Source organism: Rhea americana, unplaced genomic scaffold, assembly GCF_003343005.1.
Source record: "Rhea americana isolate MKP2758 unplaced genomic scaffold, rheAme1 scaffold_56, whole genome shotgun sequence".
NCBI lineage: Eukaryota > Metazoa > Chordata > Aves > Rheiformes > Rheidae > Rhea > Rhea americana.
This window is the reverse complement of record NW_028186712.1, coordinates 358,650-383,316: the sequence shown is the minus strand read 5'-3', so window position 1 is coordinate 383,316 and position 24,667 is coordinate 358,650. Positions and strand designations below refer to the sequence as shown.

Here is a 24,667-nt window from a genome sequence, read left to right as displayed (position 1 = left end):
GCCTCCATATTTGTCCAAAGAAAGTTTAGAAGTTATTTAAAATGAAAGTAGAAAAACAAAAACCAAACAAAAAAACCCCACCCTTACTTACCATAAGTGAATTATGCCGATAATTGTGAGGATATTCTTCAGAGAAGTATTCTGTACTGTGGTCCAGTCTTTGATGTCCTCCATATTCTGGAGTATCAGAATCCAGAAGGATTTTATACTTGAAAGGATACTGTTAAGGAACTATGCCAGATTACTGTTAAATGGGAAATAAAACAGTAAAACTGAAACACTGCTGCAACATATTTCATACTGATATAAGTAGTTTAAAGGAAAAATAGAAAAAAAATTAATCTAACAAAAGTGCTATTTGTGGAATGATAGTCCAGCACAATTAAGAGGCTTGTGGAAGAGAAGATGAAAATTTCTACTGACCAGTGTTGAGAAGGTGGAGAGAACAGAAAAAAAAAAAGAAAGAAAAAAAAAAACATACACACACACAAAAAACATGGTCTACTGAGTATTCATAAAGAAACTATTCCAGATAGTGTACTCTGGTTTGAGTATCAAATACTTGTCACAGATTAAATGCATCTACGTAAAATTAAGAACACTGGGTCTCCTGTATTATACATAACAGCCATATTGTGCAAACTTCTTCAGTGGCAGGTTCCCCATCAATTTAGAAAGTCTGGACACAACTGAGCAAGACTGGAAATGTAAACAAAGGTAGCTAGACATGTACAAAATACTAAGTCATCTTGATGGTTTCATTTCCATTCTTTCATAACCTGTTTTACAAATAGGATCAGGCACTGTTTAGTTTAGATTTTATTGCACAATAAAATGTTTGAGCACCCATGGCTCTGGTTCTTTGGTATTTTCCACACAGGCACCCAGACCATGCACATACATGCATATATTTATTTGCTTCTTCACTCCATATGTAAATGAACTCTCATTCTCTCATTACATTCCTCAATTTCTGAACAGAATAGCTAATAAGTATTCCATTTTTATCCCTTGCTGCCATTTCTTGACTTAAAAGAGAGATATAGTTCTGACAATACAAATGGGACAAAGCTAAAGCACAGATCAAAAGGGATCAAAAACTGTGATAAAACACTGCTACTTCATGTCTATATATAGAAATTTTTAGAAAATGAACTTAGGCTAGAAAGAAAGGAAGACAGGGACAGCAAACATGCAAAAACTTTTCAAAAGCTTTTGATCTTTTAAACAGACTTGGGAGCAGCTGGCTATCCTGAACCAGCTATAGTAATAGTGGCATGACTTCACACTTAATCCAGCTAGAAATTATAAGGATATGACAAGATTAAACCTACTTATTTTCATTACACATGGATCAAAAGATTTACACACAAAAGTAATAGCCAAGGTACACCCAGATGCTTTGTTTGGGGTGTTCGGGAAAAGTTTGTTCCCATGAGGTCTTTTAGAGTATTTCCTAAGGCAAGTCTTCTACAGAAGTAGCTATTGTATGCTGCCATAGCTGTACCTAGTACAAGAAGCCTGTATCTCATTAATTAATTTCATGTATTTAGTTATTGTTCAAAATGTATTAGTAAAATCCATACATAAAGCAAGAGTTACTTAACTAGGACATCTGACATTGTTTAAGAATGCAGAAGAAAAGCTCCCCCACTAATATTCATTGTTGATTTTTGTAGAAAGAGATGCTTCAGCACTCCTGTAACAACAAGAGCAAGTTTTCACTCTCCACATGAGCTCTTACACTATGCAATGTGGGGTGAGGATGGGATATGACAACCTTTTCAAACAGGGAGAAATGTAGAAATAAAATACAATTTCTTAGAGGAAAGTTAAAAGGTTTTGCATCAATTTTGACCCAGCACTCTAACTCAGAAACAGTTATTACAAGGAGGCTTTCTTCCTTGAAATACTAGTTATATCATAATAGATTAAAATGAAAAAAAAAATCACTAATAGTCCTAAGTAACACCAAAGTGCTGAAAAATTCTATTATTATTGAAGACATTGAATTCAAAGGTATCTTACACTGTTCAAAAAAGAATTAAGAAATAACCTCCCTCCCAAAAAACAGAAGAAAACATGTTAAATTTAAAATAAACAGGAAAATTCCTAAATCAATATGTATTGCTTAGATGTTCTTTTAGTAGTTAAAAAAATATGCTCTTAGAAGCAGCATGTTTTCAGATTTTACCTCTCATGAAATCATGAATAACTTAGAAGTAGTGGTATGTGGGTATATAAGTAAAATACTGGAGCTAACATTCCTTTAATATTAAAATGTAGTGACTGATAACAGCATTGACCACTAGTTCTCTCTCCATTCTTAGGCAGAAATAAGTTATTCAATTTCCATATGTTAGTGCCTATTTGCTAATGCCCTTGCCCAAAAGATAGGGGTGAAACATTTGAGAGTTTAAGTATAATTTACCAAAGTTTTTAATATGCATTCATTTAGCAACTGAAGTGAGATTTGTAAGCATGGCCCATGAAAACCAGAGCCAACCCCACCAGATGCTGATTATTACACTGCTTCTTAGTACAGTTAGTTTATATAGCTACACATGCAGTAATGGCATAAATAAAAATAAAATAACCCTTTAATAAATTGGATATATTTTGAAAATCCAACCTTCAAATTACAGAAATTTTTTTTCACTTGACTTGAATTTTGACTTTCAATCTTCATCCAAGTACTGTATTAGCATTTCTTCTTAGTCTTGTTTTAGCTACTGGCGTATACAATAAGCAGCCCACTTTTGAAAGGGTTCAGCGTTTTAACAGCTGTATTCACAGTGGTCAGGCATTTATCAGCTAAATACACAAGTCCTTCCAACTTTGCTCATCCAAAAAAGTCAGGAGAAGACAACAATGCAGAAGAGTACAACTTACTAAGGGGCTACCCTTATGAATTGTGGATTAGAAACCTACCATTAACACAGCAAGACCTCCTTGTACTACTTTAATGTAGAGAATTAAACACAAAAATATTTTCTCCTGTTTTTTCAGCACTCCTGCAATTCAACATTAAAAACTACATGAGGCAAAAATGAGGTTCACAGACATAAGTTTCATGCTCTAATTGAAGTTTTCATAGTTATCAATCACGAGCAGAAGTTCCAATGCCCTTATATGCAACAGTGAGATATTTATTATTCAAAATTATTTTTTTCTGTACTCTGGTACAACCAAAGGTCCAGATATATTACATATCACACTAATTTTCTCTATGTGAATTTGTCTCGGCAAACAGACTTGGGAACTCACTGCATTCCTCAGATAGGTGCATGTGCGTGTGTGCATTTGTTCACCTTGAAGAGACAACCCAGGGCTATTCTAAGAAAATATGAAAATGGAACAGCTTCTGCTTAGGGGAGCTCATAGAATGAGTTAATTCACCACTTCTTCCTTCAAAACTAAAATTGATTGCAAACAGAATCAGAGAGATTACAGATGAAAAATCAAGTCTGATACTTGAAAAGTGCTGTTTTGCAGACTGTGATTTACCTTTGGTATGCTTATATACATATACACTAAACCAGGTGTAGGCAGTCAATTAGTAGTCATGAAATTGATGTACACTTTTGGGCATAGAGCAGCCTGACAGAAAGAAAGCACATATTCAAGTCCATGCTACTCCATGCATTTGCTGGATTCTCAAGTTCATTGTGAGAGACTGAAGGAATCAGATATGTCTACCTTAACATTTAAGCTTGAGAGTGCACTTTCAGAGCTGTTCTCCTCACCATATGCCCTTTGCTTTGGTTCGCACTTCAAAGCAAAGTTTGGACTTGATTCCCCTCAGATGAAAGTGAATTAGATGTGCCTGCGAAGCACAAGTGCTCAAGCTGTTAACGGGAATAACACAGGACTAGAATTACATCCAAAGTAAAGTATCTGAAAGGCATATAGTGAGGGCATTGGATATTGCATAACAACAATTTCTCTCTAGATCATCTTCAAGCAATTTGCATTGCTTCACTCTAATGAGAATTATGAATTCCAGGTGCCACACAGGGAGCAAAAAGGGATTAAGAACTAATGAACAGTGAATCTCGCCACTATTACCTATGGTAAGATACCCATGTGATGGCTATCGAGGCAGGGCAATATTCTGCCTATGCAGAATATTTTTGATCATTCTAACAGAATATGAAGCTCAGTATACATGAATCAGTTACTGAGACAATATTATAAGCATACAAAAGTTGACCTGAAGAAGAAACAGAGGCACTTACCTGGAAAATACTTCTGTTTGTTTGTCTGAATATTCAAGATGTGGATATAAGGGCTGAAGATGTAAAAATACAGAATCTGTCTCAAAATTAATAATGAATAAATGAAAGAAAAGGATAACGGATTCAATATCATTTTTCTCAAAGCAATCTGTGCTCTTGCTTAACTCGAGTCCAAAAAACTCAGAAGCTCATCTAAAATGCTGATTTGTTTTCTTCTACTATCAGGGCAATCCCAATCTATGTATGCCAGTTCAGATACGTTAGATTGAATTTACTGGGACCATAACCTACATTTTCACAACAGCAAAAGATACCTGATATGGAATCAGAAGTAGGTAGGGAAACTGTTGGAAGAAGTGCCAGATCGAGAAGGCATGAGGATCACCGTAAGACATATGACTTTCAAGTACAAAGACATATCAGCTGGTTCAAGAAGGTCTCAAATGCAACTGTAATGAATCAGGGCTTGGATGTTTCTGAGAAATGCATTTATTCTACAGAAAGTGAGAACATATAAATTGTCCTGGCAGCAGCTTTCATTGCCAAATTGCTCCCTGCTAAAATAAAAGCAGATATCCTGGCAATAAGTGAAGAATGTAAAACAATAGAGGATAAAACCAGGCATACCAACACCTGAATAACCGACAGTCATTATTTCTCAAGACAGACTGAAAGAAAGGAGAAAAGATGATATTGAAGGTCAACAATCATAAAAAGCCTCCTAAAGGTAGTTAAAGTGGCTAGAGCGGTTTAAAAGGAGAAGAGAGTCTTGAATTTGACTAGACAAGCAGGTAGTTAGTGTAATTAATCTCAAGATAAAGGTTTCCTCTTCACACACTTCATTTTTGGAGGAGTGCTGTAAGAGTAAGGTCTCAATATACAATTGAGAAAAAGTGTTTCAGAATATTTGGATGAGTTTTCAAATGAAATTAAACATCCTGGCCTGATGAGTTTCAGGACAAAATAATTAGAGGACATTTGAAGCCATTTAGTAGTTAACTTATGGGGTAGTACTGAAACAAACAAACAATCTTCAAGTGCCCCAAATATTCTTTTTTTCTTTTTTTCTTTTACTAGAAAGGTAGAAGGAGAGAAGAAAAGAAGCTGAAGAACTACAGACCAAGTAGTCTTGTTAGCTGTGTTCTTCGGAAAAAAAAAAATGGAAAAAGAAATTAAATTTGTAAATCCATGTAATGAAGAATACATGTCAAACAAGAGCAAGATGATTTACTTTCTTGGCCCCAAAAAAAGAGGACATAACTTAATTTTCATGAGACTTCTGACACTGCAGAAAATTTATGCAAAAAAACTCAGTGTGAGATCTTATAGAAGGAAAAGGGAATAATCAATTTTATTTATAAAATCTTTAAGTTAAATTTATTTTTACTCACTCACTCATTCTCTCATAGATTTCATTCACTCTCATACCTATCTCACAAGCACCAAGTTCTATGTGCCCAAGTGGTCTAGTATTTACACACAATGCTGAGGACAAGGGATGTCAACTATGCTCAAGTTTTCAACTACACTCAAGTTTTCATCAGGCCTCTTAGGTTCCTTGTGATGGGCAATGAGAACCCAGCTTGGGGACAAGTCTCTTAGACTCTGCAGAAATCAATAGTCCTTATGGCATGTTCTCCTTTGCTTCAGAATCTTGATTACTTCAGTTACCATTAAGTTTTAGGGAAGGTTGCTGCTTACTGTCTGTTTTTCCATGTTTATTTGACATGTGTGTCTGTTTTCTTGCTTCTGCTAGTTCTTTCACACATGTATTTCCATTCAGGTATTTTGTTCATGCCAGTAGTACTTCTGTTACAAATCTATTATTTTGCAGATTACAAAGCTAATGGTGGTTTCAGCTATGGCATAGGACTCAGATTAGAATTCAAATTGATACTGATAAATTCAAGAAATGGTCCAGGGTGAAAGAGTTTAGCTGGGATAAATGTTAAATGCTGCATAGACAAGAATAACAGAAATACTTAATTGTGCAAATACAAGATGAAAGGAAGAAGAAAAAATAGGAAATAGTTATCAAAAAAATGACATGGAGATTACAAATGCAACATGCTGTGGCACAAACTCTGTATAGAATTAGAGTTTAAGACCATGAATCTTAAGACCATGTTTACCAGCACTGGTGAACACAGATCTGTACTTTGGGCACTGGTCTTCAAGATCAAAGCTAATTCTGTAGGAATGGCTGAAGAACTTCAACAAAGACACACTTAAGAAAATAACAGTGTCACCAAAACAATAAAAGGAAGTCTAATTCTTTACAAACAGGATCAATAATAAAATTGTTGGAAACAGACTTAGATTAAACATTAAGAAAAGCATTTTAATAGCACAGCTAATGATGCACTGGAACAGACTGACTACGAAGCTGAGGGAAGTTATTTTGAAATTACTGAGTTTTGATGTAACAGCTTAAATAGAAAATAGACCAAATTCCCTTCTCTACTCTCCCCCCCCCCACACACACACACTTTGAGGGAGATTTCCTTTTGAATAGAGGAAAAAAGATTGCCTTACTGAATCTTTATTGTAGAACTGCGCTTGGAGGCCTTGGAATCAACCATTACACCACAGAAATGTCTAGACAGTACTAAAAACATGGAAGTCAATGAATCATTTCCACGTTAACATTCAAAATTTCATCCAGATCTAGAGATGTAGATGTTGATTATTCAGCTATCTCCAAACTGATGCAAATTGGACAGAAATAATGTTAGCTCAAGCTGCCTGTTTCTCAGGAAAGTGTTCTGAAAGAGCATAATCTATTAAGTAAAATTCCACTATCAGCACATAAATGTTTTCTCCTTTCCCTCACATAATGAAACACAAACTGGGAAATAGCATATGCTGCTCTAATAATTGTACAGACTGATGTTGCTAGAAACTTGCATTTATTTTCCTACTCAAACCAAACTATTTCAAAATGAATTACAGTGGTATGCTGTATTTCTTATTCACACATCTTAACCTTAAGATATAAACTACCTTGATGGAATCTGGCATTTAGCAGATCCTACATTAAGTCCTTAGTTTTCATTTGCTGTATAAACCCTGCATTCTAATAGGCAGGGACAGTTACATAACTGCACATCAAAGCAGGCTGCATAAATAAATAAATAATAATTAAAAAAACAGAGCTACAAAGCAACATCTTTGCCTTCAGCAGTCACACCCCAGTGACTCATTCAAGTGACCTTATTTGCTTATTGGAAGCTCTAGGTGCAGGCTGCAAGTGTTAGAGTGCATGTTTTTTTTTTTTTTTTTTTTTTAAGTGTATCTTTGCAGCATTTTAGTAACAATATTCATGAGATCTAAGATTACATGTAGCTGTTTACTTATCTACAACTGTGACTTCAAATATATTTATTCATCCTAACCATGACAACAATAAATGTACTGCTCTTTGGTATTCATTCACTCTAGTTTTTTAATGCACTGATATGTTATGCCATATAAAAATAGCAACATCTGTACTGAAGTAACCATTTTTTCCCACAACATTTTTCCTACTTGCTTTACCAGAGAATATGAAATCAAGACAAAAAAAGAGATAAACTATTAGAGATTTGTATTACTTGACAACATTTATGGACTTTCAAGCACACATATAAATATAAGGTCACTATTTGAATGTCTCACCCTAGGCCACATCATCTTAGAACAACAAGAAGTAAAATGAAGCAACTCAATTTCAATGGAATTTCACAAGACAATAGAGAACATGGTAGTGGTAAACAAGAGTATAAAAACTGACTCTGAACTAGCTGCGACAATTCATAGGGCTTTTGACTGGCTGACTGTTCAGAAAAACACTTTCAAAAACAAGTGGAACAAGGAGGACTGTAATGTCTATTAGACAAATTTCTTTACAGAAGTATAATGAAGAAAGTATGGTTTCTTATGCCAATAGCCTGCAAGTAAAAAACAGCTAAAGGAATGGATTTTCAAGGGGATGAAAACAGAAATGCCTGCAAAAATGTAGGCCAGAAAGGTAGTAAGCTCTATATCTGTTAGTTTATCTGATAACCTACTTCAGAGACTGTATACAACAATTTAATGATGTTTGTTATTATAAAATACTGATAGGTCAAACTCATCCACTTAAAGGCAAACTTAATGCATATCAAACTCAGACTAACTAGAATAATCTAGTCTGCTCAACAAACTTACATCTTGGGATGGGCTACTGCAAGGATCTTCATTTCACACAATTCCCAATATTGTTTAGATAAACTTTCTAGTAAAAGAATTTAATCAGTGTATTAGACTATTTTGCTCTTCAGGCTAATTCAGTAATTGCCTCTCTTCTGAGAGCATAAAAACAACTGACTACTAACTTCTTAAAAAAATAGCAACAAATTCATGTTTTTTCATGATGTCTATTTCACATTTAAGTTCCATATGGTGAATAAAGTGGCTTTAAAAGTGGAAAAAAAAAAAAAACGTTCTGAAGATTTCATGTTACACATGACAACATCATCTACTCACATAACATTTTCTAAAATTTCAGTGTAAAAGGTTCCATTACAAATTTGGACACAAAATTCATGGCTGTAATTGTAGGACAAGAGTTAGAAAGAAAGCTATTCATCATTAGAACATCCCAATATATTTAAAGAAAACAGATACTGAAAATAAGCATGTTGGATATAAGGGTAGCAGTAGCAGTTAACATTGGAAGAATGTTTCATTTAAAAACTGACATTAAAAACAGTTCTAATAGTTTCTATATGTGTTCGACTACTATGAAAGATTGAGCTGTAAGAAATAAGCATCATGATTTTTTGTTGCCCATAAGCTGATGCAAAATACTGTTCAAGTCCCTTAGAAAAGAAGTCCCAGCAGTTCATCCCATGTGATGGTCTCCAGATGACAGCACAGTGACCTTGCTGGAACAGATCATAAATCTGATTCTCAGAACCAGAGAGGTCCTAAGTAATATGAATATGATTTTCATTTCAAATACTAAGAGGAATAAAAATAAATAAATAAAATCACTTGCCTAGTTAAAAGGCTTTTACCTAAATTGAACTACTTCTCTCCCTCACTACTCCCTACTCCTTTACTATTTTCTTCTTTCTATGCTCAACAGTTTAGGATGAAGCATTTTGATTTTTTTTGAGATGAAAAGAAACTATTGCAGTTCCTTGAATTTTACTGAGTCTAAAGAAGATTTACTCAATATACTGTTAAGCTGAACAGATGTTTTTGGGCAGCTAATTTATTTGTCTAAGCAAATATGCACAACTAGCCTCAAAGCACCTTTATGTTTTTTTATTTTTGGTCATATACACTTTTTTTTTTTTTTTTTCCAATTGAAAGGAGGTCGCATCGAGGGACAGCCAGGTGAAACACTTCAGGTTTGAAGCATGAAAACCTATTTAGGCCAGCCTGTGAACCAGAAATTGTACTATCATTTGCCTATCACTATCACTAATATATCTGCTTCAGTACATATAGTATTCAGAATTATTTGCTTCTTTAGAATCCTAGATACTGGAAAGGAAAAGAAGGTTCATTATCTTCAGACTTAAAAATTTAAGGTCAGTTAGGCTGAGATCCCGTTGGCAACATTTCACTCCGAAGATCTTTTAGAATTACCCATTGTTTAATCATTGATCTGCCATAGGAAAAAAAAAAAAAAAAAAAACATCAGGAGAAGACTGTTGAAAAAGTGATTTATAGGAAGGTTCTATACTAAGATTCTCAAGGAACAAAACTAAATTAAGAGAAGCTCATTACTTCCCTTCAAAACTGCAAACAGTATAATACAGGAAAAGAGGACAACGCTTCCCTAACTAAATGAATAAAAATTTCAAAACTAAGGTGTCTTATGTCTTATAAACAAAAAATATCAGTAATATCATCAATAATGTCAAGACCCCTCAGTTCCTATTACAGGAAGCAGATCATTTGTGATATACTGACAAAAGAGAACCACAAAATTCATTAATTGTTGGGGGTGGTGAGCTTAGTGGAGGTAAAACTTAAAACAAGACCTCTTACAAAAGCAGATACACTGTTTATAATTGGCTATTTCATTAGCAATAACAGCTTCAAGTTAGAGAACGAAGAGTTAATATGGATCTTTGTTACCATCTTACTTAAACGAATATATCTATATTATCTATCTATATGATACACAACATATATATCACACACACACACACAAGGAGTACATTAAAAAAATAAAATAAAAATAAATTAGTGTTGGCTGTGCTTCCAGACAAGATACAGTACAGAAAGCTGTTTCCATGTTCAGAGTGAACTAGTGACAGATTAACTTAATGAAACTCATCTGGGCCTTGACTGGCAAAGTAAAATCATTGAAAAGCAGGTTTGAGGACTTGCTTCAGAACAGAGACTAAGAACAACCTCAGCTGAAACAGAAGTAATGCCTGCAGGAATTCCATACACACAGTAAAAGTCAAATTTATAAGGAGCAAGGAGGTCTGGTACTGCAAAATAGATTCATGAACAGTTTTTCAAATGATTGGAAAATTGAGAGCACTGCTCATATTAACTTAGTCAACAGAGTAGTCATGAGAATATGCCCATTAACATAAAGCCGCTCAAATAGTTTCAGAAATGCCTGAGCTCAGCTTAGTCACATCTTAGCTGCAAGTACTAAGGTGTTATTAGGAGCAGAATTCTTCCAAAAATGTGTATGTGTGTGAGAGAGAGAGAGTCAGGCACAGAGAGAGAGAGAGATAGGAGGAGAAAGGTAGGCAGAGAAAGAACATGAAATCTAAGTGTAACAGTATATTAAGTATCAGAGCAAGAAAGTCATGCTAATTCTTTCACCACATATTGCAGTCCTTAACACTGAATTTATACATTTTCCATCTGTAGAACTTGAAGCACTTCTAATATGGCAGTTAAACTGCAGTAGCGTCAGCCTAAACAGGTGGATACCTGAAGACTATGACAATCAAGCCCTGATGTATCTTATAGAACAATACTAAGGTTTTATTACTCCTGTCTTCCACGCCAACTTTTCCAGGAGTTCCAGTAGCACTGTACAGCTAGCAGAGGAAAACCCGGAGCAAGGTGGGTTTCAGCTAATGCTTCTAAATCATGAAACCACAGTTAAGGTCCTGAGACTCTGCAGCAGTGTTCGTAAGTCCAAGTAACTATTTGCTACCCCAAACTAAAGCAATAGAAATATAGCAATAGTTACCTTCTGCTGAAACTGCTGATGAATCGAAAGAAGGAAGTGGACCAAAAGGTCCACTTGTAGCACATTAAACTGATGTGGCAAGATTCACTAGACCACATTTTTCAAAGCACTTGAAACAAACCGAGTTTTATTTGGGGAAACTAAATTCCTCAAGGAAGTTAGCATCAATTTTTTGAAACTCTCTCAGTGCTAAGCATTGGGAGACAAATGCACACACAAGTCAATTACTGAAGATTAACTATTTACTTCTTCTCTAAACATTAATTACTAACCATTAAAGCATGATTGTACTGAGGACAAAGGAACAGTAACTTACCTTTTAATTACAGTCTGCATTCATGTTAGAAAGCAAAACAAAAATAAGTAACTTTGAACTTCTAAAGTTCCTCTGTACATATAACACAATAGAGAAAAGGATATTTTCCTGGAGTTTCAACACCCACTCTGTAGTCCACGTAACTTTGATATGGATGGAAGTTGAAAATAAAAACGAGACCTGCCCTTTCAAATGCAATGACTTTGTTGGATTCATGCTTTTCACTCACAAATGCCTAGGAAGAAAGTTTTCCCAACACTGTAAAATAATATCTCATTTCTTATTAAACTGACAAAAGAAAATACACTGCTGTTATAAAACAGACTGTTAAAGACTAATGCAATATGGATTCTGAGGTTAACAAATAAACTAAAAATCTCTTGTACTTAAATAATAATTAAAAAATCCTGGACTTCAATTCTATGCCCTCCTCTAAAATTTAAAGTCAAAAGTGAGCTAGAGACATAGCACTTGAAAAATTCTTAGCAGTCAAAGACTAGTAACATATGGCCATTGTATTACCTTTCTTTAACAAAAAGGGGCATTCTTTTACCACACCAAATTTTCAATGTATTTCTTATGAGGATCAACATCTTTTTTTTTGAATAAGCATATGAATAAGCAAAAAAGGCAGCACCAGGTATGTAAGGGGTTTGTTTCTTTTTTAACTGATGTGTGAGAAATAGCATCAATAAGCCACAATAAACACTTATTATTTGCAACTAACTGCTGCACATATACCATCTTTATTCTATTTGCTAAAGCCATAAATAAGTAACTAAGTAACCATTTTAAACAGTCCTTTAAAGTGAATTATGACTAAGGCATCACATAATATTTTATATGTACAAAAGTTATCAAATAATTGAAAAGCTTAAACACTGAAAAACTATAATAATTGATGAGTCATTTTAATAAAAAAATATAGTGCAGCATTCAGGTAGAGGCAAATACAAAAGTGATAGGTTGAAGATTGGGACACCATAACACATGCTATGCTGTACCAAAAGTATTTTTTATCAGTAATAGAGAAATTATTTATACAAAATAAATTGCCAGAAAAAAATACACTTTCCCAAAGCAATTCTTGGACTGGATTATAGACAAAAATTTTAGTCTTGTCTGACCAATCTGCAGTTACTAAATAAAAATAGCAAAAATAATAGGAAAAAAGCTTGCTGTGAAGTTAAAAGGATACTATTTTAGATTTTAGTATCTGTAGAAGATATTTTAGTGATATGTTTTGACAACTTGAAATATATGGTGGGGCATTACACAGTGTATAATAAAGAGCTGTTTAAAATTTCTGCTTGGAAATTTTATATGATTGTTATTCTGAACACATACACTACTGTCGACTAGAAACTTAATGTTTACTATATACAGCTTACCGGGGGAGATGCAAGCCAGCCAAATCTTTCCTCCAATCTATTCATATCTCTGTCAAATGCATTTAGGAATCTATAGCGAAGAAGATGATCATCAGTAAGATTGAACTGTCTTCTGGCATAGTGGTAGCTCTCATTATTCCCTTTTCTGGGAAAATCAAGCCATTCTGGATGCCCAAATTCATTGCCTGTATTTAAAAATATTAATTAAGGATCCATGAGATCGCATGCTGAAGAGACATCAAAACAAAGATATTATACCTTAAAATATATTTCCTTTCTATAAATTTTAAATTCCACAGAATAATTTTCCTTACATAAAACAATCCTTTTATTATTAAAATTATTCTCTGAACTTTCATATTTGTTAAGAGGTTTGATTTGGCAGTTTCACTGTCCAAGCAAAACATCCATGGACTCCTATAAAAGCCCATGAAAGAGGGTTTCAGCCTCTACACTATCATGTGGTGCTCAAAGATTCCTAATTCCCATCCTTTAATCAGGACAATAGAAATTCAGTCAGTCAATCAGGATATAAATTTCAGAGTCACTATGAAACCTAAACACATCACCTTAACACTATAAACTCACTAAGAGCACTGAAGAGAAATAGTACCACCATTCACACAATCAGCTTCCATACCCACAGAGGTAGAAACCTCCCATTTTATCAACTGAACTTAACAACAATAAAAAGGCCAGCTGGACCCACCTGGACCACTTATTTGACTGTATATAATAAATACAAATATTGTCATAACTGTTTCCAGTAAAATAACTATTAAATGAAAATTATAAAGAGAGAGAGAGGGAGAGAGAAAGAGGGAGAGAGAGAAATTTAAGAAGCATCCTGGTTCATTTGCTGATGATACAGAGCTGGGAGGAGTGACTGATACAGCAGAGGGCTGTGCTGCCATTCAGAGGGACCTGAACAGGCTGGAGAGTTGGGCAGAGAGGAACCTCAGGAAGTTCAACAAGGGCAAGTGCAAAGTCCTTCACCTAGGGAAGAATAACCCCTATGCATCAGTACAGGCTGTGGGCTGACTTGCTGGAAAACAGCTCTGCAGAGACAGAACAGGGAGTCCTGGTGGACTGCAGACTGACCACGAGCTGGCAATGTGCCCTTGTGGCCAAGATGGCCAGTTGTATCACATGTTGCATTAGGAAGAGCATTACCAATAGGTCAATGGAGGTGATTCTCCTCCTCCACTCAGGCCTTGAGAGACCGCATCTGGAGTGCTGTGTCCAGTTCTGGGCTCCCCAATACGAAGCAGACATGGAGCTACTGGAGTGAGTCCAGTGTAGGGCTACTAAGATGATTAAGGGACTGGAGCATCTCTCATATGAGGAAACACTGAGAAAGCTGTGACTGCTCAGCCTGGAGAAGAGAAAGCTGATGGGGGAATCTTATCAATGTGTATAAGTATCGGAAGGGAGAGCGTAGAGAGGATGTGGCCACTCTTCCTAGTGGTGCTCAGTGATAGGATGAGAGGCAACAGGTATAAACACAAGAAGTTCTGTCTGAACATGAGAAAAAAATTCTTTACTGTGAAGGTAACAGAGCACTGGGATATGTTGCCCAGAGAGGTTGTGCAGTCTCCTTCCTTGGAGATATTCAGAAGTCATCTGGACATAATCCTTGGAAACATGCTCCAGGTGACCCTGCTGTAGTGGGGGGGGGGGGGGGTGATCTCTCTAGAGAGCTCTTCCAACCTCAACCATTCTGTGATTCTGTAATCCTAGTTCAAGTAGGGGACTAGACTATATACAACAAATCACAGTGTGTAATGATGATGCATTCAGTCTCCGATACCCAAATCAAGTTACTTATGGGGCTTTAACAGAGCACAGGTTGCTTGAGACACCTAATGCTTGCAAGGGGAGTGGCTCCTTTCCCAAACTTTAGTGTCACAAGCACCAATATGAGCACTTTTCAGACTGGCATAAAACACAGTCCAGCTCTGGGTTCCTTTATAGGCCAAGCATTCAGATCCCTTTAGATGCCTGCAAAAATCACTGCATTTCATTTTGTTTTTCTATAGCAGTAATGCTTCATAAGTGTATTGTTTTCATCCTATCTAGCCCACAACAGACTTAAATCAGACTTAAGAAAACAGAAGTGAAAAAATTTAAATTTAATCAAATATGAGAAGTTTTGTCCTACCTAGAATTTCCAAAACAAATCTCAGGTGTTGAACTTGGAGATTCATTCCTGTTGTGATTTAGCATTTTGAATGACTTTCTTGTATTCAGAATTTACTTATTTTATAAATCCTTTCCTACCTTCTCTAATAATCTTTGATACAAACCCAAATAAACTAAATGGTTCTACTTCATGCTATTACCTGCTGCCTACCAGCCTCTCAGTCAGTTTGGACTCTTCATCTTGCACAGGATTAAAAGATGTTACGTACTTTAAAAGTTAAACAGGCTTTTCATAGAGCCCATGCTATCTGATGGATCAGAAACATTTTACAGAGATGACTCAGAACATATTCTCACTATAAAACGGTGACGAAGATAAGTAATATGATCAAGTTTAAGAGCATTTCTGTATTAGAAAGAATTTATCAATACTTCTGCAAATAGTTACTCAGGCTGTGTCAATAAACTAGTTTTTAGTCAGGTGAAGGAAAGGGAGAAGGAGAGAACGAAGGTGGTGTTTCTTGGATGGAGTGCCTGCACATGTGGCCACCATCTGCTCTCTCACACAGTCTGCGCTGCCTGGAAGGCCCAGAGGAGATGGTCAGCAGTGACAGCTATGAATTTAGTTTTTCAAAGCAATTTCTGTGTATTTCCATGTTTCACAGGAACAAAGAAATAAACAAAGAACAGAAGAAAAACACTGCAATTATATTTAGGAGAATCCTTTACAATAGTATCTGTTTTGTAAACAAATTGACAAGTTGCAAATTAAATTTCATGTTCAGAAGATAAACCACTAAATTTCACATTCAGTTCAAAACCATAGACAAATATAAAAGAATTAGAATCACAGCAGGACTTTGAAAATGACCTTATAATAATACTGGACTGGACACTATTAAAGTGTGCTAACAAAATGGTACAGCAAATGAGGAAAAATATTACTAACGAGTAGAAACTGTATCTAACCAAATTCAATATTCACTTAAGATCTGGATAAAGCAGCATCTTCTTTTGTTGTGATCTGCGCACTATTGAAAAAGATGGACTACACAGGTTGCAGATAGTACATATCCTGAAAAGACGGTCAAGGAAGTCATACCTATTTATTCAAGAAATATATAAATATGGAGGAAACAAGCAATAAAAGACAGTGAATAAATTAGACTAAAGTAGCACATCATTTCAACAGAGCACTTTACCAGAAGTAGAACATAACTCCTTATGTTTCCCCACCACAGGAACTAGTGCTTTTTTAATGCTGTTTTTTTAATAAAAATGCAGCAAAAATGTAAAAACAGTTAATAAAGGTTATTAAGAAAAAAATGGAATTTAATATAGTGCAGCAACTGGATAAAAGATTAAATTCCTTGATTTCAGAAAAGCATATTCATGTTCTAAGCACTTACATCTTGCATCTTAAAGTCTCTCTCTCTCTTTTTTTTTTCTTTACGGGCACCTTCTAAGCCAATGTACCTGCAAGTCATGTATATTTACAATGTTAAAAATGAGGGAGGACATTTAAGAAAGAAATAAAAGTTCCTAAATTAAGATAGAATAAATTCTAGTAGATTTTTTTTACTATTGGTCTTAAAATACAGCATAGGGAAAGGGAACGAACATTTAGTATGCAAGCAGGCCTTCTGATAGACTGCAAAGAGCACTTTGGCGCTTGAGAGGCATCAAGGCTATGCATCCTTTAACAAGAACGAGGCGGCTCACACTACATCATACCCAACACTCACTGGCCTGGGCTACATAAAAAAAAAATAATAAAATAAAATAAATTAAAATAAATATAATAAAAAATAAAATAAAATAAAAATCACTGCTTTTCCTTAGTTTGACTTAAAAACAAATGAGGGGGTAGGAAAGGGGAGATGATTGACACCATGACACTTGCTTGTGGAATAACTAGTGGCATGTGCTATCCCCTCCCCCACGTTTCACTTTCTCATTTCTGACAAGAATCAGCAACATTCACTTCTGGATAATTGAGAAAACATCTAAGCATAGAAGTTCTATTGGGATTTCTTTTTCTGTAATTAATTTGCTGTTGGATGTAAAGGTCCAAACTACAGATTGACAAGAAGCCAGCTGGTACAAATGATGCAAATCAAAGTAATGGAACTAATGCGGGGGAGGCAGAGAACAAAGCTGAAATTAACTGAAATTTTGATTAGAGAAACAACACAAAGACAAACCACTGAAGTGCAATGCATACTAATTTTATCTAGGAATTAATTCAAGTTTGCTATTTCCTACATGTTATGCATATTGCACACCTTTACTGTGCACAAGATTAAGATCACAATTCTAACAAATTAACACCTTACTCACTGTAATGAAAATTTATACCACTATTGTACTTTTACAGCACAAGAAGTACTTCACATGTCTGATGGTTATTTTGCAGCTGATCCCTCAGGTTATTAAAGTATTGTTGATCTCTGTTCAGACATATTTGCTAGCAGAATCAGGCTAAACAAAACACTAAAGACAGTTTTAAAAGATGTAGGCAGCTAAGAGTTGCTAACTTTTTTGGATTTTTTTTTTTTAACTAAAGACATATGACATCAAATATTTAAAATATTCGCCTACTTTGTTTTTAATTTCATATGTCAAAGAAAAGAAAGAAGTTTATTTAGCTGTTTAAGCATGAACAAATATATAAAGAATCTAAAGTGTTAAGATCTTACTTAAAGCAGGCAACACACTGGGTCAGATCTTCAACTCGTTCATGTTAACACATTTAAATTAAAGTAAGTGGAGTTACACTAATTTACACAGGCCAGATATCAGCCCATTCAGGAATCATAACTGATTTGAATTTAATTTCGCTGCCACTGTGAACAACGATGATAATGCATAAATCTGCAGAATAAAATACTTTTTTGCTTTCTTTTCTAAATAGAATCAATGTAAATCAGATCTACATTGAACATCATACTCATTTTTCAAAAAATAAACATTTCAAAGGTTTAATCCTAATTTTCCCTTTTTGTGAAGCTCTGCATTATCAATCAGTTCTCATACCTCATATTTACTCATGTTTGTACTAAATCTTCTTCAGTCCCTTAAATAACTAAACTTAGCAACATTCATACTACCAAAAGCAAACAAGAACTTCTGTGTAGCCTTTAAATTACCAAGGGATGAACTCCATTTAAAGTATTCATTTAATCCTGTCATCCATGTTAAGATATAATAGAATAAAATTCCAAATTGACTCCTGTTGAAACATTTGTGTTGGAGGACTTGGACACCTTATATTTTTTAACTTCTTCAGCACTCAGTTATGGCAAGCAATTACAATTTTTACATAAAACACAAGCTAGAGAATGTATCGAGTAAGTGGTAATGGTTAAAAATATATATATATTGTTAAAATAAGTCCTGAATGAGAAGTATTCTTCTCCCATTTTGTTTAAAGTTTAGCTATCCAATCTCCACTCTAAAATGGGACAAAAATTCCATTTGTTTTGGAAACTTGGATAGCCAAAGTGAGTGCTCTGACCACTCTTCCTTCTTGCCTTTCATCATCACAGGACAATATCACACATGTAAGAAAGCCTACCTGCAAAGATTTATCTGAAACATACATTTCTATGTAAGCTCTCAATTTAAGTCAGCATTTTTATTCTCTAGGAAACCCACATTAAAATAGTCTCATCCTGGAAAGAAAGATATTTGTTTAAAGTATTTTCATTGATAATAAGATGGGCTAGATCAGCCTATTATTTACTACTTTAAATCTACTTGAACTCATTTGATCAAGTCTAGTGGATTGAAATTTACTACCAAGGAAATGTTTTTTTTTAAAAAAAAAAAAAAAAAAAAAGTACAGACTGTATGTGTTCTACCACATTATTTAAGGTCAATATTTTTCTTTCTGGTTTACATCTGTTTACTACATTAGTAGTAAAGCGATTACTTGGATTGAGGAGAAACTGCAAGAACTGGATCTGTTTGCTAAAGCTCAGGTAACAGGGCATGACAATAGTCATATAAAGTGAAACATGACTATAAAATGAAGAGTGAGCAATCAAGAGCAATCCAGTTCTCTAAAGTAAAAATTGACGGAGGTATGGGAGAGGTAACTATTGGAATATATACTCAGTTTCTACCTACAGAAAATACTGAGTTATTGTACCATAATGTTTTATAATTAAGTTTATTATTAAACTGTTCCAAATTCTTAAAGGAAGTCATTTTCCAAATGTTCCAATAAAAGTTAAATAGCATTGTTCAGTCCTCGTATTTCAAACTTATCCCACCTTTTATCAGATCAATTATAGGAATAAAAAGAAATCTACTCAGAAGCATCTAGTCTGTGTAACATCTCCATTAGGAAGCACCGGATGACTACAGATCTTGCCTATACAGAAAAGGTTGGCATAGGCATAGTGGACGGACCACGTCATTGCTTAGCACGATTTCTATTACTTTTCAACAGCAGCAAATTATAGCATGGTTATGCCAGCAGATCTGTATATAGTAGAACTAATTACACACATATGCTTATTCAAAATAAACACTTTTTATTTATTTGTAATGTTCCATCAAAAGAATATTAAATGAAATAATTAGTAGCACCACTGATGATGATATTCAGTTACCAGCGGCAGACAAGTATTTTCCCATGAATGCTTTAGCAAACTTAGTTTCTACAGTTCACACAAATGAAGAAGAAAATAGGACCCTAAGAAGTCTTCTGGTCTACAAGGCACCTTGAGAGGTCAGTTATTTTTCCAATCTGTTCTTGAAAATTTTTGGCGATGAATACTTAGATTTCCTATCTCCTCCTACTTCTCAGTGAAGCATAATATATTACAGACTTAAAACCTTATTTCCCTTTCACATATAGCATTTAAAAATGTAAATAATAAATGTAAACTACTTATGTTGCTGTTACACTGCAACAGTTTCCATTCTGCCATTCTCAAATAACTACACTGCAGTAAAAACAACAGACTTCATGACTTGGATGCTGTGACATTTCCACTATGCTATATGCCTAAGGGTATAGCATTTGCCATTAAATATCCACTTTTGAGAAATCCCCTACAATTTTTAGAAATATAAGTGTTCTACAACATACCTCTTTTCTTATAGAATTGCAGAGATTAAAAGAAGGAAGGATATTATGACAAGAAACTTCTCAGAAAATTTGGTCAAAGTTGTTCTAACTAATTCCTTCAATGTGGCATTCTACTGAGCTTTGGCTTACACCACAGTTGACAGGTTAATGGATTTAAAAAGTGAATTAAAGACAGGTAGGAATAAGGGTAGGCCACATGAATAGGGCAAAACCTTTTTGCAGTAATATCTTTAAAAAACAAAAAACAACCCTCCCCCCAAAAAACACAACAACAACAAGAAGGCAGTCTTCTTATTAGTTTCAATATGGCCAGAATTTCAATTTCATCCCTTTTCTTAAAAAAAGCGGATAAGGAATAATGTTAGTTAGAAAGAAAACATAAAATGGAAGGGAGAAAAGGCACATGAACGCTACTTAATACATAGGAAAGTTGTAAAGTTTTTGATAGGATGTAAATAATGAAAACTCAAACTTTTCAGTAATATTCTATTCTTGCCATAGAAGCAAAGCCAGTTAGAATTAACTAAATATACATTTGTTAACATCATAAAATGAGAAAATTCAAAATGAAAGTTTGGACTGATTAAAAAAAGCTGTTCAAAAAAAAAAATCATCTTGCCTACGGAGTCTGGGGATTCACCAGAAACTTAATTATACTACAAAGAGGACAGAAACAGATGTCAAAACTGACAATCAGCAAAGCTATCTGGGAGCAAAACTTGGTGCAAGAATGTGCTAAACAACCCTGTCAGATATTTTTGCAAACTTCTCCATACTAGTTGACTCAAAAAAGAGCTGTTAAATTTCTCATGTATTTGAAGCAGAAAACTTTTGAAACATCCCAAGTGACAGATGTCACGATTTGTGAATACATAAATATTCATGAAGCAACAAATATTCAAAGATAACAGAGAACATTTTTACCATTTAAAGTGTTATAGCACCCTCAGAGAGAAAAAAAAAACAAAACAAAACACCTTTATACCGTCTATTAACAAATGTTGATACAGTACTATGTCTTTACACAATTCCACATGGCTATTGCAAACATAAATAAACAGAAAAGAAAACACAGGAGTCTTGTCACAGAGAACTGATAAACTGCAATTTTATCACAGTAATGACAGGGGGGAAAAAAGAGCATTCTGGGAAAGGAGGAGCACGATGAAGACCATGAAAAAGAAAAAAAGAAAGTAGTTAGTATAGTTTTAAGAGTAAAAGTCAATGGATAAAACAGAGCAATGTGGATTGTTAGGAGTTGTCAAGGATTGTAAGAAGTCATTTAAGGGGCAAATACATTATGAAAAAGAGATAACAGGATGAAGAAGTGGGCAGTACTGAAAGATAAACAACATCAGAATGGTAATGCTTAAATTCATGCTAATATTTGGGGCAGCAGGGGGACAACAAGAAAATAACAAAGTATGTTTGAATAAGGGAGAAGTCACAACCAAAGATGATGGTATTTTAGTAATTTTCACTGCAAGGTTAAATTCCTTTGCATATGCACACACAAACACACACTCTCTGTCTCTGTCTCTCTCTCTACTCTGACTGTAGATGCAAAAGACTAGCTGTATAACCCTCAAAAAGAAAAAAAAAAACTGTCAGAGAATATCAACCCTCTTATCTTCAGACACTACTCAAATGCATACAAAAACAGTACACTTTGCAAGTGGCGGATCATCTATTCTGGGAAAACAGTTCCCCTCTTGTAATATATACATCATTATTTGAACTACATACATTTTTATTTACAAAACATACATACTTCATACACAGAATTGATGGAACAAGGAAACAAAAAAGCAGATAGGTTGTGGGCTAGGAATTCTTTCCACTGTCTGCAAATCAGGCCAGTCATTCTTAAGTCAAAGATGAAAGGAAAAATACGAGCTCCTGCTTTCTTGAAACAGAATTCAGGAATCAAAAAATGCTCCTCACTACAACTCTGAACTTTTTTATCTAGTGTCTTCAGCAAAGTAGTATATTCCTGATTCCTCCTAGAGTCACACATCACTGCTTTGAGCTTGCTTAGCTTCCTTTTCATTCTGTGAGCTTCTTTTTGCCTCCATATGTGTTAAAGTCAACCCAGTACCACTGCAAATGCATTTATAAACTAAACAGCTCTCATATACCATTATTTTCAGTGGAGCTGGGCATTTACTAAAGATACTTTCAAAACCAGAATTTTAGAGTTATTGTAAAATGCCTTTGAAAAAGGCTTGACATCACTACATGACCTTTTCCTCAAAAGGATGAAAACTGCCAAGCAGCAAATACAGCAGCTGGAGCAAATAGTACCTGGGCACTATGGCATGTCAACATGCCTTTTGTAAAGAGGCCATCAGAGCCTTAAAAGGAAGCACCTTTGTGGCTGCCAACATTAGATGCCCCTGATTCAAAAAACAGTCAAAAGTATCTGTAGCTCACACACTGGATACATTTCATTGTAAATAAGAAAATCGATTTACTTGTATTCTGAATTATATATTAGTAATTTGTGCATCTTGAAGGTACAAGAAGTATTTTGTTTGTAGGACTTGGTACTATTTCAACCAAAGCAAGCTAGCGTCGTAATGCCTTACACTGTGAGCTTACACACACTATATACAGTGTGTGTGTGTATGTATATATATATATATATATATATATATATATATATAAAATACACTTATAAGTGTAACAGGTCTTTTTGTTTCTAAATCAAATTCTATACAATAGTTGAAATCCTAAATGTGTCTAATATCTAACTCAAGGCATACCTTAGATATGTAAGCACATTCTTTTGGAAATTAGTTAAAACTGAAAGACAAAAGTAAAACAAACAGGTAAAAATCAAGCAGAAAAACAGCTACAGAGCTATGTGTATAATATGTAGACTAGTCCTATTTTGAAATGTCTCCAGTTTATGACATTCTCCCTATAGAAGATTCCCCTGCAATTGTGACCATGCCATCTGCGTATTTTTCAGCAGTGCACTCACCAACATGATGGATATGCTACCCAATTACTATCCCATCATCTTCCCAGAGGGAGGAAAAAAAAAACCAAAAAAAAACGGTAGTACTTCATATTGAGAGAGGATTGTTTTTGTTTTCAAATACATAATTTCTAGGACATGAGGACAGCCAAGCTGAAAACATGGCTAACGCATCTAACAAAACGTAACAATGTTGAGACAGTCACTGCTTACAGAGCTTATTATATCATTCATTGATACCGATTCCTACAAAGACCTATCTGACTTTGAAAGTTACCTTGGAGTCAAAGAAGCCTATTTGTGAGCATGGTCCTTCATTGTTCTTTCAGATATCCTAGGACATAACTACAGAATTCTCTGAGTTATGGAGGAAAAACAAAAAAAAAGGTGTGCAAAGCCCCTGAAGAAAGGATGGATTTGATGTATTTGTGATAGCATGCCCTGATGAGCAGATGTACTGGTATCTGATTGGCATATGAACTTTTGTGCTTAAATAACCCAGGTTTGCTGCACTTTTAATCCACCTGAGATCTGATGAATGCACAATTAGTTAATCTGTTGAGTGAATGCAACACCTGTATCATCAGTCCTTTTAAAATAATTAGGTCAGGACAAAGTTTAGTCTCTGAGATAAGTTATAAAACTTAAGGGCCTTTTCTGATTCCCTGGGCAAGAGAATGCAAAAAAACCCAGCTTGTAAAGTAAAATCAAAATCCTATTCTCAAAAAGCATTTTTAAGAGGAAAAGGAGTCCAAAATTTGATATAAGCTTAAACTATTTCATCATGCAGAAAATCAAAATGTTAGAAGAGAATTTCACCACTGTGAAGCATACAGAACAGTAAAATGAATCAAATTAAGTCACACATGTCACCTTTAGTAATAAACTTTAATTAGAACACTTGCAGGTTCCTAACTCACCCAACATAACACTGTGGCAACATACACCACATTCAAGTTGTTCTAGAATATAATCACATTTTTTAATTACGTTCTGTTTATAAAATACAGATCAGGAAGACACAGACATTCTATTTTCAGAGTGTACATCAGAACATTTTAATTTGGTAACATCTTACAAACCTCTTCATCTTGGCCAGCAAAAGTAAACCCATTGTTATAAAGGAAGGCAACATTATGACTCAGCATCATATATTACCAACATTTCTGAATAAGCACTGAAAGCTTTTCAAAAAATGAAGAGTTGCCTGTATTTTTAAGTCAGGTTTCTTTTTACAGAGCTCTCTTAAAATAATTCATTTCAAGAAATAGACTTGCTTCAGTGAGCTGACAAAAAAA

General features: G+C 34.6%; 1 protein-coding gene across 2 annotated transcripts in view; it reads right to left on the bottom strand.

Moving 5' to 3' along the window:
* Nucleotides 1-24,667, bottom strand: part of GBE1 (1,4-alpha-glucan branching enzyme 1) — a 147,956-nt gene that overhangs the window by 14,423 nt on the left and 108,866 nt on the right. For both annotated transcript variants that reach the window (XM_085318906.1, XM_085318908.1), the window contains exons 13-15: nt 13,144-13,328; nt 11,859-11,987; nt 92-211 (exon numbers count right to left, since the gene is read on the bottom strand). In XM_085318906.1, the coding sequence (XP_085175032.1) occupies nt 92-211; nt 11,859-11,987; nt 13,144-13,328 (434 nt within the window). The remainder of the gene's footprint in view (nt 1-91; nt 212-11,858; nt 11,988-13,143; nt 13,329-24,667) is intronic.